We start from the raw sequence: 12,456 nt of genomic DNA, 5'->3' as shown, positions 1-12,456 counted from the left end.
GAAGTAGAGCTCCCCCTGGTGACTGGCCTCAGTATAGTTCATAAGCGCCATATCCTCCACACCAGTTAACGGGACTTAATGTTAGTGGGCCAAACTAAAACATTAAAATACACGTAATTTTTTTTCAAGGGTGATTTCAATCATTTCAGGTAGTTAATACAAATGCGTGTTCGTTTGATTTTGGCCGCCAGTGTACCGCACTGCGCAGACTCCGGATTCAAATTTGCAAGATGGCGCCGCTGCCCGTATCCACGGAAGACGAAAAGTAAGTGGAAACTAGCGCCAGTTTGGCCAAAGCAGGGAAGTGGCGACCCGTTGTCCTTATTTATAAAGTCCATGCTTTGTAGCTGGCAGTCGACGTGGCTAGATAATCCTGTCATATATTTGCCACCCCCAAATGTTTCCAGGTGAAACGAGCAGAACGTCACACAACGACGCCGTCTGGACACAAGCCTGAATGGTACGTTTGACGGTCGGAACCGGCGCGATATTTGCTTATCATGATTCATAAGCAAATATCCTGCATAGTTCCTTGACTGTAAAAAGGAGCTATAACAAAAAGTAATAATAAATGAATCGATGCGTGAGACTGAGGCCTGTTTATTGGGGGTTGGCATGGACAGTGTTTCCTAGCGGGAAACATTTGGTGAGCTAACTGTTATGCAATTTATGACACATCTATCATTCAAAAGTCGATACGTTCTTCTTGTATGTATTCCCCCCTTTAGGCGAACGTGCAGTGTCCCATAATATCCACATGGAGCACTCATGTATGATTAAAAACACCATCTACCGTCAATGGTTGCCACCTTGGAAGGGCCGCCCACAAAATTTCAGGCAGGAGGTAACAGCTCGAGGAAACGGCCGCTATTATGGGTGGAACAGTGAACGCAGCACCATACTGTTGTTAAGGTATACACATCAACACAACGTGTCCATTCCACATGGCCTCTCATTCTTTCATTTAGTTGAATGTGTTGTGTTACCTGGCTATGGGCGTCGGTCTCTGCTCTGGGCGTCTAGATACCAACAGTTGCCTAGCAGCACTGAACACTAACTATCTGTGTTGCAACCAATTTGTACTAGTGTATTATCACCAAAGTGTACAAACGGCAGCAGGTAATTTGAATCACGGAGTGAGAAAACAGCTTCAGCTGCTAACTGTTCGGTGAGGTTATCATTTGACAGCACACCTCTGCGATTGTGGGACGTCACGGCAGGACAATCAAAAGCTATAAATGATGACAGTAAAACCAATTGCATTCCATTGAACTGAGCTACGTCCTGGATCCTGGCCTTTTATGTGATGATTACCTGCTGCCATGTCTTACTTGGAAATTTCTCACCTCTTCCTTGGATGACAAGTTAAAATAGCTGCCATAATAAAGTTATATGGGATTTGCACTGCTGCCAGTTGTGGCAGAAAAAAAAATGATTATTTAACTAAGCAAATGTTCAATTTGAGCAATGTAGATATGCATGCGAAATATTAAATGTTAAATATTAAAAGTCCTGCATTAGAAAGTAAATGGTTTTAGCAAAACAATGTATTTAAAGTAAAAGTACTAGTTTAGTCTCATTTGATGATTTCTAATGAAGAGTCGCTGTGTAAGCAGGATGTTACTATTGCTACTGAAGGTGGGGCTAGTTTGAACTACTTTATATAGTGTATGTACAAGGACAACTATAAATCCACTGGGTTGTGACATGATTAATGTTTTCTGCAATATGACCTGCACGATGATGGTGTAAATTAATACACTCAGGTAAAGTACAAGTCCTTCAAAAAGGTATTGTTGTGTACAGTGCTTGAGTAAATATACACTGAATGTGGTCACAATGTGTAATTTAAGTAGCCTAAAATGAATTGGTCGCATTATGAATTCGTTTCCTCATGTCTTATTTCTATACACGCATTGGCCCCATAACAAAAAAATAAATACGTGGATGGAACTGCCAGAGAAGAAAGTGTTGTACCGTTGGTTGTTTCCACTTTCCTTCCAAATCTCTTCAAATACGCCCACTTTGGTTTCTTAGTTTCTTTGAAACCTGGTATAATGCGTAGGTGTATCGATCAATGATGACACCGGACGGGTAAGATTTTCCAGTAAACAATAAGTCATAAAGCCAAATGGTAACACTCTCCATTAATGCCAGTAACACAGAACTGAGATTCACCGAGTTGCTGTTGTACATGATCCATTTCCCAAACCAGTTTTTTACAGTGTATCTTAATTTTGTGATAACAAATGTCAGCAGACTCGGTTAGTTTTGTCCTCAAAGCCAAAACTGGTACGAACACAAAATTGTACTTTTATTGCACATTAGCTGATCAGGACCTGAATTTCCATGTAAAATTAACAAATCAAGTCATGCAAAGTCACTCTTGTGCATGTTATTAGTGTTATCAATGTATTTATTTATGTTTGTGATTCATATTTTGTTGCATGCAGTAATTTTATATTCTATTATATATTATAATATTTGAAAGCAATTTTGTCATGTATGCAGATTTAACTCAGGTCAGTCTGATTTTAGTTACTTGTGCAAAAATATTCTCTGATTGAAAATTCAAAAGTTAACATAATAAAATAAAAAATATTCAATATAAAAGTATTCTTAAGTATATTTTTTTGGCTAATTTTCCTGTTTTTTAAGGTATTTAATGATTTATTTTTTATTGTCTTTGTTTCACATATTTACTTAGGATGCAATGATTTTACATTATTCTAAACATCAGTCGTGAATCTAAGCACTTTATTATGTCACTGCAAGCAAACCAGTCAGCTGATGCCACTGCATAAAGCACTTAAACCATTATCAGCATAACAGGTTTGAAGTACTAGAATGATTCTCCCAAAAATTACAAGTGGTGAATTTATCAGCTGCTTCTATTAGCAGGCAACGGCTTGTTGTTTTTTTTTGCTAAAGTATATCTAAGATTGAATTAGCAATCAGTCGCTGCATTACAAATGATGTTTATTCTAGTCGTCTGTGTTGTGGATCTTCCCTGGAAGAGATATCAAATGGAAGAGCAGTGACTAATCGTTCTATCTTCATCCAGTACGGCATCCGGTGTGGATTTATGCCGTTAGTAAGCTTGTGAGTCATGGTAATTGGTGGCCCACACCCATGGAAATGACATCGTGTACTCACTGTCATAAAAGATCATCAGGGTTTACTCATAGGAGAGAGAGAACGGCAGAAGACAGCAATTATGCGGTAGACTGAAACCTCGACCTGTCAAAAAAAAAGACTTGGAAAGCAAATGCCTTGATCTCAAATTAAGATGAAGGACTCCCGTCTTTGATAGTCTACTGGTTAGCTACGCACAAAGGCGCGCCCCGTTAGATGTCTTGTGCCGCGCCCGCGCGGCTTCAAACAATCAGAATAACCTTGTGATTGTTGCGCCGTGACGCCCTGAAGATGCCGCGCTCGGGCGCCGCTGATTTCAAATGGAGGCAGAGAGCCCTTCAGAGCCGGGCCCGTCCCTGACATTTCCTCCGCTTTTTACATTTATCAGTGACAGACAACAACCTCATCAACTCGCGCGCTCCTCCAACATACTCCATTAAGGTGCGCGGAACAAGGGTGCATTTCCATAAAATATTCTTTGTCAGGATCGGAAAATGGGCAAATTATCTGAGCACTAAAACACCCCAGTGCACTGTAGAGCCCGGAACGGGCAGAAATGACCTCAATTAGACTGTCTAAGCACAAGAAAGTGTCTCACTGGTTAGAGATCTGAGTGGCGCAGATAGATCAACACTGCCACTTCTCTCGCATCACCTGGATGAGCACTTTACATTTGTAAATCAATGAGGAGGGTAACCACATGCAGAAGAGCTGGGAGGGATTCCTGTCTGCCTCGGCGCGGATTTTGAGAACCAAATTACCTCTATTACAGCTCTCGGTTGGGGACTGAATTCTGGGATCAATCCGTCAGAAAGGGGTGCTTTAGTGTTGATGGACGCGACACGTGACCAAAGACAATGTTGATATATATTTTTTTTTTAATAATAGGTCAGATTTAGCGCGGATTTGCCCGAAGCGGTGGATCTGTTTACGACCGCCGGGTCTCTACGCTTTGTTTCACGCTGCTGCCCACTTTACGGCTTCATTACCACGATCGCGAAGCTGTGGACACTTCAGCAGCCCGTATCACCATAAATCACACGCCGAGATAATGACGGCCGAGCGCTCCAGCTAAGACGACGCCTTTTGACGGCAGCTGGAGTGCGAAGGTGTAGATGAGGTGTAGGTGCATGCAGTGTACAGTAGGCCCGCGTGTGTGTGTGGCATCTGAGAAGCTGGTGTATAATCTATGTTTGAAAAGTAGCAACAAATGCAATTAAGAAATATCAAGAACCAACCAAGTAAACTCTGTGAACAAAGCTAGTATTGATCTCTATCATAAAATGACCACATATACATTAAAGATGATCATCATTGACTCCATGTCCCAACATTGTGGTGGTTTTTTCCCCTTATTGACACAGCTGTTATCCAAACTATAGCCTTGCCACTGCAGACAAATGCATGTCTTTATGTTGTGCCACACACCCACTAATGACAGCTTTAGTGGCAGTAATTCAGCGGGGTTGAATATGGGGTTAGGTGTGTGAGTCACGTCCCGGGCTCCCCCTGTTCGCCAGATGTCCCGCCAGGTTTCCTGCAGCGTGTGTGTCTCTCTGCGAGGCGCGTCCCAAGAATCTAAAATGGCCGCTTTAGGTACCGATCCCAAGCCTGAAGAAGCACAGTGTGTCGTTCCTAAAAATGCGGTTTTCACATCGTTCAGATTTTTCCGGCTTATTTCGGTAAATGTGTTTTGTCCCCTTCGATTGGGGTGGAGACACTGCCGAGCTGAGGGCGACGACTGAATGAGAGGCTGTAAGGAATGGACAATATATTTTTAGAATTTCCAGAAAATGTATAACTTGATGTCTTCTTTGGTAAGGAATCGCTGGTGGATTTTATTCCTGCGGCCTCTCCGCACGTAAAACTTTTTTACAAAGTTAACCTAAGTTGGGCCAAAAGTGAAATTAAAACCATATTAATTTGCTTAATGGGGTCACTGTTGATTAAATCAGGAGTTAGAACGACAAAGAAACACAGCTCAAAATGAGTTGTTGTGGATCTTTTTGTTCTGCAGAGCTCCTGGGTGCACACCTAAGCACTCCAAGGCCTTGATGGACACAGTGAATATGCACTTTAATACTCTGGCATACTCTAATCCCCCATGTTCCCTCTCCTCTGTGTCAAATCTCCACAGTGGGAGAGGGAGGGAAGGAGGGCTGGGTAGGTGGGAGTGTTGGTAATTCATGCACACATGTGCCTGCCTGTTCCTCCTGTGACAGGGCCAGGGGGAGGGGCGCATGATAAATTGCTTTCCACCGGGGACCTCCGAGCATAGCCACCATGATGTGGGTAAAAATGGAAATTGCTCCCTTTCACCGTCATTACATCAGTTTAGGACGCGTGTGGGCCTCATACACACCACGAGAGAAGTTGTTTTTTGTTTATTATTATTATTGTTTAAGGCAAGAGACGACATTAGCTGAGGACGCGTTCTTCATGATAACAATAATAATGATAATAGTAATGATGGATTTTAATACTTCCGTTTTAATGCATGTCCAAAGAAAGATAACGATTACGTTTCTAGGATGCATAAACACCAAGTGTGAAAGCCATTTGTGACTATTGTGTAACCATTGATTTTGACTTTAAGTTTTATATATACATGTAAAAATGCGAAGCGTCGAAATGCGTGAAAATGCGCAACAGATATTTACGTCATTAATATCAGCTGTAAAATACATGGTCATTAATAAAACAAATGAATGTGCATTACGTGTGTGTATGTATACACACACACATATATATAAATAAACCTAATATATATTAGGTTTTTGTGTTAATATATAATTGTTGGGACGTCCTCTGTAACTTTTAAAAGCGCGTAAATTAAACGCATACATTAAATATGAGGATGCGCAAATCCGACCCAGGAGCTGTTTTATATCTGCATTCAAATTCCACAAGTAACAAGATTCGGTGAGATGATCAAATTTAATAACAGCATCCAATGAAAAAAATAACATATACGCCGAAATATCACCTCCGTGGAGAATCCGAGTCTTCCTCTTAGCCCAAGTGCAAATGATAATAATAATAAAAAACACCCACGAGTTTAAGACGCTTGTAAAATTTTTAGTGCATTAAACTTCCAACAGCAGCAAATAATTCAGATCAAAGTCTGTCTTTCTTTTAAGGTTGTGATATCGATTTATCTTTTTTTTCCATATATATATTTAGTGAATGAATTAAATACATGTACTCGTGTTTTTTTTTTTTTTTTTTGTTGTAACTACAGAAACAGCTGTCCTTCCTCGTGCAGTCACTTTCTGGCGCATTTCACACGTTTTACGCAGGAGAGCCTCAACGAAAGCCGTCACAACTCCTGAAACTCATCGACAAAATTCCCCCCAAGAGCAAAGTGAAATCTGTGGAATAAATTCACTTCGTGAAGCCCGTTTAGCTCCGTGCGCACACGCGCAGAGACGCGCACGAAGAAATTCCCACTTGCATTCTTAAAGCTTGACGAAAGTTTGGCTTATAGCGAGAAAGGCAGAAATAAGAGAAAGAAAGAAACAAATGTTAGTGAAATGTAAAAATTTCCACACATAAAAAAAAAACCCTCATACACAATTAATTAGTACTCTGAGTCTGACTGGAAAATCTATAGGCCTGTGTTGGCGGAAACGATCATGTCAGTATTTCTCAAACCTAATAATTTAACAGGCCGATTAAAAAAAAAAAAAAAAAAAAAAAAGCAGCCAGTGGAAAAATAAATCTGACTCAAAGTGAATAATGCGAACACTTCAGAAAATGAGGCACACGGAGATATGGAACAGAATTGTTTCTTATTTTTTTTTCCAGAATACATACAAAAAAATACCAATTCTCTGTCCAATGGTGTACACCTGAAAAATAACGGCAATTTAAAATGTGGACAATTTCTGAGATTTTAAGAAACAAACATGCATGTAAATTATTTTCTTCTCAATGAGACATTAAATAAGAACAAATACAATCATAGCAATTTCAAATTAACATCGAAATGAGGACCCCTACTTTAATTAGTACTCTAACATATGTGTGTGTTTTCACTTTACCTATAGAGTTCAGTTTCGACATAATGCACTTTTTGAGTTGCTCAAATATTTTCCATTTGCAGCTTTTACCGCCTGCTTTTAAGCCGACATATAAATAAATACAGTTGAAGTCCACGGATCCCGCCCATAAGTTTTAGCGCAGTTAATATAAAAGTCTTTATATTTGCATTCTCAGTACTATAAACTTTTAACAAGTCCTTTATTTTTTTATTTTTTTCCTCTCCTCACTGGTATCCGAGCGCTGATGCTGTGGTGAGTCTCTGGCCGTACAGTGCGTAAGGTGAGTAGTAAGGGCCGGTGGCTGCGGGGACGGGAACGGGAGCGCCGGGGGTCGGCAGGGGGCTTTTGGAGTACGGGTGGTAGCGGGTGCTCAGTCCTAACGCGTGATGCGGGCTCCGTAGAGCCAAAGTCCCGGGACTCCCGGGGGCTCCTGATGGTGGCATGTGCATATGGCAGGCCATGGCCGCTGCTGCGGCGCTGGCTAGGGACGAAGACCCGGGATAACCAGATATCAACTTCTCGGCCCCGGTAAAAGCAGTGTGTGTCCTCAGGTGGTTCAGGAGCTCCTCTGAGGAGGAGAAACGCTTGTCGCACGGTCCGTTTGCCGACACCCAATTACAAACATGGGGGAGAGGGTCGTTGGGGAGCATGAAACCGTACGGGTACAGGGGGTGTCCGCTAAATGAAGGCGCCGAGGAGTGAACGCCGTGTATGGGGTGTGTCGGGTACATTAGTGGGTAGCTGTTCTTGAGGGCGTTAGCGGCAGCTGCAGCTGCGGATTCGTGCGTGCAGGAAGCACTGGCTGCGCCCGCTAAGTGGCTGGCACAATGGTAACTGAGGCAGTAAGGGTCTCTACACAGGCTGGCTGACATGATGGACGGTGGAGAAGCCCCGGCCAAGGGACTGGATCCAGCCTTACTGCAACCCAGTGAACTAGCCAGCTGTGCGTTTACCAAGCTCCCTCCGTGGGGCAGGAAGTGTTGAGGGTAACCGGCATAGGCCCCAGCCAAACTACCTGGGTAGGTCATACCGGCAGGAGGCAAAGGGAAAACTGTCTGTCCCGGCTTGTAAGGAGAAACCGGCGCCACAAGTCCTGACCCGAGAACGGATGCGGAGGATACGGAAGTTACAGATGAGGACTCCGAGGAGGAGGATTTAGTGCCAGGTGTCGTCTCCTGGTGTTGGTTGACCTCCACGTTAATTCCACCACAGCTCACGCTTATCCTGCTGTGGCTAGTGGTGCCAGACCCGTCCGTAGTGCCATTTTTATTGCAATCGGAGTCTTTCTTTTCGTCCCTTTCCCCACATTTCCCGTCCGATGGCATGGGAGAGGCTGAAGTGCTGGAGTTGGGGCTGCCTGTCCGCGGCGTGAACGGCTGGCAGGTGGCGCTCGGCACTCGGAAACCAGACTTCTCACTGCCAGAGACGCCCGAAGACGAGTCCTTCTTGTCTGAAGGTTTAGAATAAGGTTTGAAGCTAGATTTGTCATCCACACCAATGTCACTCATTTTCAAAGGGCCTGATTTAGATTCCTTTTCACTAGATCCATTTGATGTTACGGAGGACAATTTGGAGGAGGGCGGTGGGTCCGGTTTGCCGATCTGGGAGCAGGTCTGCGCCAGCAGAGCTAGCGGACTTTTCTTGGCATCTAGCTGCAAAAAGATCAAATAAACGTTGATGAATGCTATTAAAACACACATCAACAGTGTCCTCATGCGAGTATAAAATGCACAGCCTCGGAGACGACCGTTTAATCGAGGTATTTCCTGGTTTTCCTAAAGGAAAGTGTATAGGCAATCATTTTACGCACGGCTTTTCCGTGATAAAACCACACGTCGTAATGCTTCTAAAGTCAACAAATTGCAAGGCTTTTTATCAGCCACGACATAATATCTTTAACACTGGACTCGCAGTCGAACGTATCACCGAATAATAGAAATACGCTTCCCCAACGTATATCGCCAGACGAAACGGCAATAACTAAAATATGATTAAAATGTATTCCTTACCTCTATAGGACTAACTGGGGTAGAAGGCAAAGGCTGCAGATACTCCGGGTGCAAAATGTGTCCCGACCGTGCGGTAAGCATTTTCAAAACCTTGATGGGAAGTCGGTTCGCTTGCCGTAGTGGATCAGACGGAGGTGCGGAGTGAAGAAAAGGCTTGTTGATGCTCGCCGAGCTACTATTCCGAGAACTGCTCCTTTCCCACGCTGCACAAATATCACTATTTTTCAGGACAGACGCCGAGGGCGATGTGATCATGTCCCAATAGTCAGGAAAGGAAGTGGCGATGCTTTCGTCAGATTCATTAAGAAATTCAAAAACAAGCACTTCGCCTCTCTCTCGGGGGAAAAGGGATCGTAAAACGCTTCAATAAAATGTAATCCTGGTGGTAAAGGAGCAAGGCGCGGCAGCTGGAAGGAGACCGTGCGAGGTTATCGCAGATCTGTGGCTGCGTCTTGCACCATGAGCGCTGCGCCTTCTGTGCGTCTGTCTGCAGGTCCTCGCTCTGTACTCCCGAAGTACGAACTGGTAGAAACGTTCACTTCAAAAGCAGCTGAATTAGTCCGAGATTAAAGCCTTTGCCGCCTTCCAATCAAATGGGACCCTGAGGTGATTGGAGGGTCAAGGGGATGTGACGTTCTCCTCTTTGTAAGCGCCTCTATTTTGACAGCTCGGGGGAGGAGATAGGAATAAATAGTTTGGTTACTGTGAACGCTCGCGCTATTTAGGACGTGTGCTCAGGGCAGGATGCGGAATGCCGTGCGGATAACACGAAGAAACACAATGTGCCCGCTTTAACGTAATCAAGTTCCGTTCATATTAGAGGTGTACACGTTGTGTGTGGAAGACAAAGCACAGTCATCTTATTCGTCTTATTTTCCAGATAGTTAGGCTATAACTCGTCTTCACATTGGCTTACCAAAGCTCTTCTCAAATGAAAGGCTACGAAACTTCCCATTCAACAATGACCATGTTTAGGGCGCCGTCGTTGTATTACCAATTGTTTATACCCTGTTGTTTAACTGTCTCCAACCCGGGAGATGCCCAAATTACGCACACATTACGCACGGCCACCGCAGGCACTTTTTTTTTTCCACCGGCAACCATAAAACCAACCACTTCAGCTTGAATTCCCTAAAAGACAAGCGTTGACAGGAATAGACCAATGTAGTGATGGAGGGATGTGAATGTCACATGTTTTCAGTATAATATACACCGCCCTTCTATTTCTATCTCCACCCCTCCGTCAAGTGTCAATTCTGCTCCACCGCAATCAATCAGTTATTTGTCAGACGCTGTCAATCCACCGCTTGATTTATGTCAGCTATTGTGGCTGATTACATGCCAGTGTGACTGCGGGAGGAAAAAAAGAACAAATGGGCAGAGGGAGAGGGAGTGGGAGACGCTCCGCGAGAGACGCACTGAGTTTTCAGAGGAAATAAATCGATTCTGGTGTTAAGATTTAATTTTTCAGATGCATCGACAATAGCCCAGCAACCCCCGTGCGTCAGACCGCGCGGGGAAGGAGAGGCAAAAGCTGCGGATTAAACTTCATATCCATTCAGTCGGTTATTCAATAAAGTGTGCTAAGTTTCGGAGTACTTCATGAAACACCTCGGAGGTGGTATACATGATGAAACTTTAATAACTTGCAGACAGTACGGCTCACGTGTTCTACAGAGGTGCTGTTAGTGCTTTAAGGTGTTAAACTGCTTTTGCTATAATCGGCCCCGATTATGGTGTTAACAAGGAGCCTTGGGGAAAACACCGATGCCAAGGAACTAATAACGAATAAAAAGAAAATCAATAAATAGCACATCATTAAAAATGGAAAGTTAAATTAATCTAGGAATATAGAATACGTTGATATATACAAATATATATTAGATGGATTTTTCTTAAATAAACTGAGGGAAACGATAATTCAGAAATGTTAATGTGCAACAACCCGGTCAAACACCACGGTCTCTCCATTTTGGCTAAACGCATCCAGCCATTGTGTTGTTAAAACCTGTCATCTGCCTCGGGCACACTGTCATCTGCAACAAGAATAACAAAGACGGAAAAAGAGAAACCCACACATTTTATATCCACGTCAGCTCGATTTTATTTACATACAATGAAAATGATTTATTTTGTTTAAGGGACAGAAGAGCGGTCTGGGAGAGAGAAAGGAAGAGAAATGGTCTGTCAGGCCGCTGAGAAAAGAAGTTTAAAATGCCCTGAACTATTCACCGCTGAGATGGCTAATCAGTATTGAGGCTCCGGGGCAATCGGGCAGCTTTTCAATGTGGTTCTCCTTTCATCTCAATCGGGATGGAGGCGCTCAATTAAAAGCCTATCAGTTTGTAAGTAAATCAACGCCTATCAAAGTTGTCACATCAAACAAAACGATTATTATTGCAACCCGCCTCTGCCATTAATCTCTTTCTGTGGTAATCTGCTTGACAGGTCAACTTGGAGAGCAAGAAAACCTGGAGTGGACAGTCGAGGGGGGCAAAATATGTTTTCTCGAAAAACAGAAATAAAAAATGCGTGTGCGTAAATTCAATGTGGGATGTAATCAACAAAGTAAAAGTGCAATTGAGAGTGCAATGCAAATAGGGGGGGAAAAAAAATCGTGTTATAAGCCTATACTGTATGACTGATTATAGCTTGTAGGAATAAATACAAAAGAAGCAACAATTATCCTCATTATTATTATTACGTTAGATAATTATATGTAAGTAAACAGCAGCTCCAAAATAAACTTTCTTTTTAATTTAACGTGTGAGGGCAAAAGTCAAAATGAGCTGAGCTTCAATGTTTTTTTGTTTTTTCTGGCAGGGGGAAAAAAAAAAACTGAAGGAGGGACGTTTCACAATATGCAAAGATGCGTGATTGATAACAGGCTTGCTGTTTTCTGCAAGGGATGTCAGTCCGTGACACAATATGTGAGTTATTAGGGCAAAGAAGGGCAACCATAAATTTCCACTGTCAGGCGAAAACCCTCTTTATTGTCCTTATGACGAATGGGCTCCCCTTGCACCAGACACCAAAATACTCGGCATTCCTCTTAAATGGGAACACATTTTCGCGACCATAATTCACGATATTTAAATAGAAAGTTTTAATATCCCCTTATATTTCATAACAACGACATATTTATGAATCACCGCGCGTGCAAAATGCAACTATTTACATCTCGCGAGGAAATGTGTTGGGAGTTGCAGGATTACTGTGAGCGGTGCTGGGCCGAGGAAGAGCGGATTTACAATAGTAAAGCTGATTTA

At 42.9% G+C, this 12,456-nt stretch overlaps 2 protein-coding genes across 2 annotated transcripts in view; one reads left to right on the top strand and one right to left on the bottom strand.

Annotated features, from left to right (window-relative positions):
• The first annotated feature begins 226 nt into the window (after nucleotides 1–226).
• lrmda (leucine rich melanocyte differentiation associated) overlaps nucleotides 227–12,456 on the top strand; it is a 213,460-nt gene continuing 201,230 nt past the window's right edge. Inside the window, exons 1-2 of the mRNA XM_047602713.1 lie at nucleotides 227–460; nucleotides 729–912. Of these exons, the coding sequence (XP_047458669.1) occupies nucleotides 758–912 (155 nt within the window). The 5' untranslated portion in view covers nucleotides 227–460; nucleotides 729–757. The remainder of the gene's footprint in view (nucleotides 461–728; nucleotides 913–12,456) is intronic.
• Nucleotides 6,908–9,789, bottom strand: znf503 (zinc finger protein 503). Its single transcript, XM_047602712.1, has 2 exons — nucleotides 9,188–9,789; nucleotides 6,908–8,830 (listed from the first exon to the last, which is right to left on the bottom strand). The coding sequence occupies exons 1-2, from the start codon at nucleotides 9,440–9,442 to the stop codon at nucleotides 7,403–7,405; spliced, it is 1,683 nt and encodes a 560-aa protein (XP_047458668.1). The 5' UTR covers nucleotides 9,443–9,789; the 3' UTR covers nucleotides 6,908–7,402.

This window comes from Mugil cephalus, chromosome 13, assembly GCF_022458985.1.
Source record: "Mugil cephalus isolate CIBA_MC_2020 chromosome 13, CIBA_Mcephalus_1.1, whole genome shotgun sequence".
Classification (NCBI taxonomy): domain Eukaryota; kingdom Metazoa; phylum Chordata; class Actinopteri; order Mugiliformes; family Mugilidae; genus Mugil; species Mugil cephalus.
The sequence above is the reverse complement of the archived record's forward strand: the minus strand, read 5'-3'. Positions and strand labels throughout refer to the sequence as shown.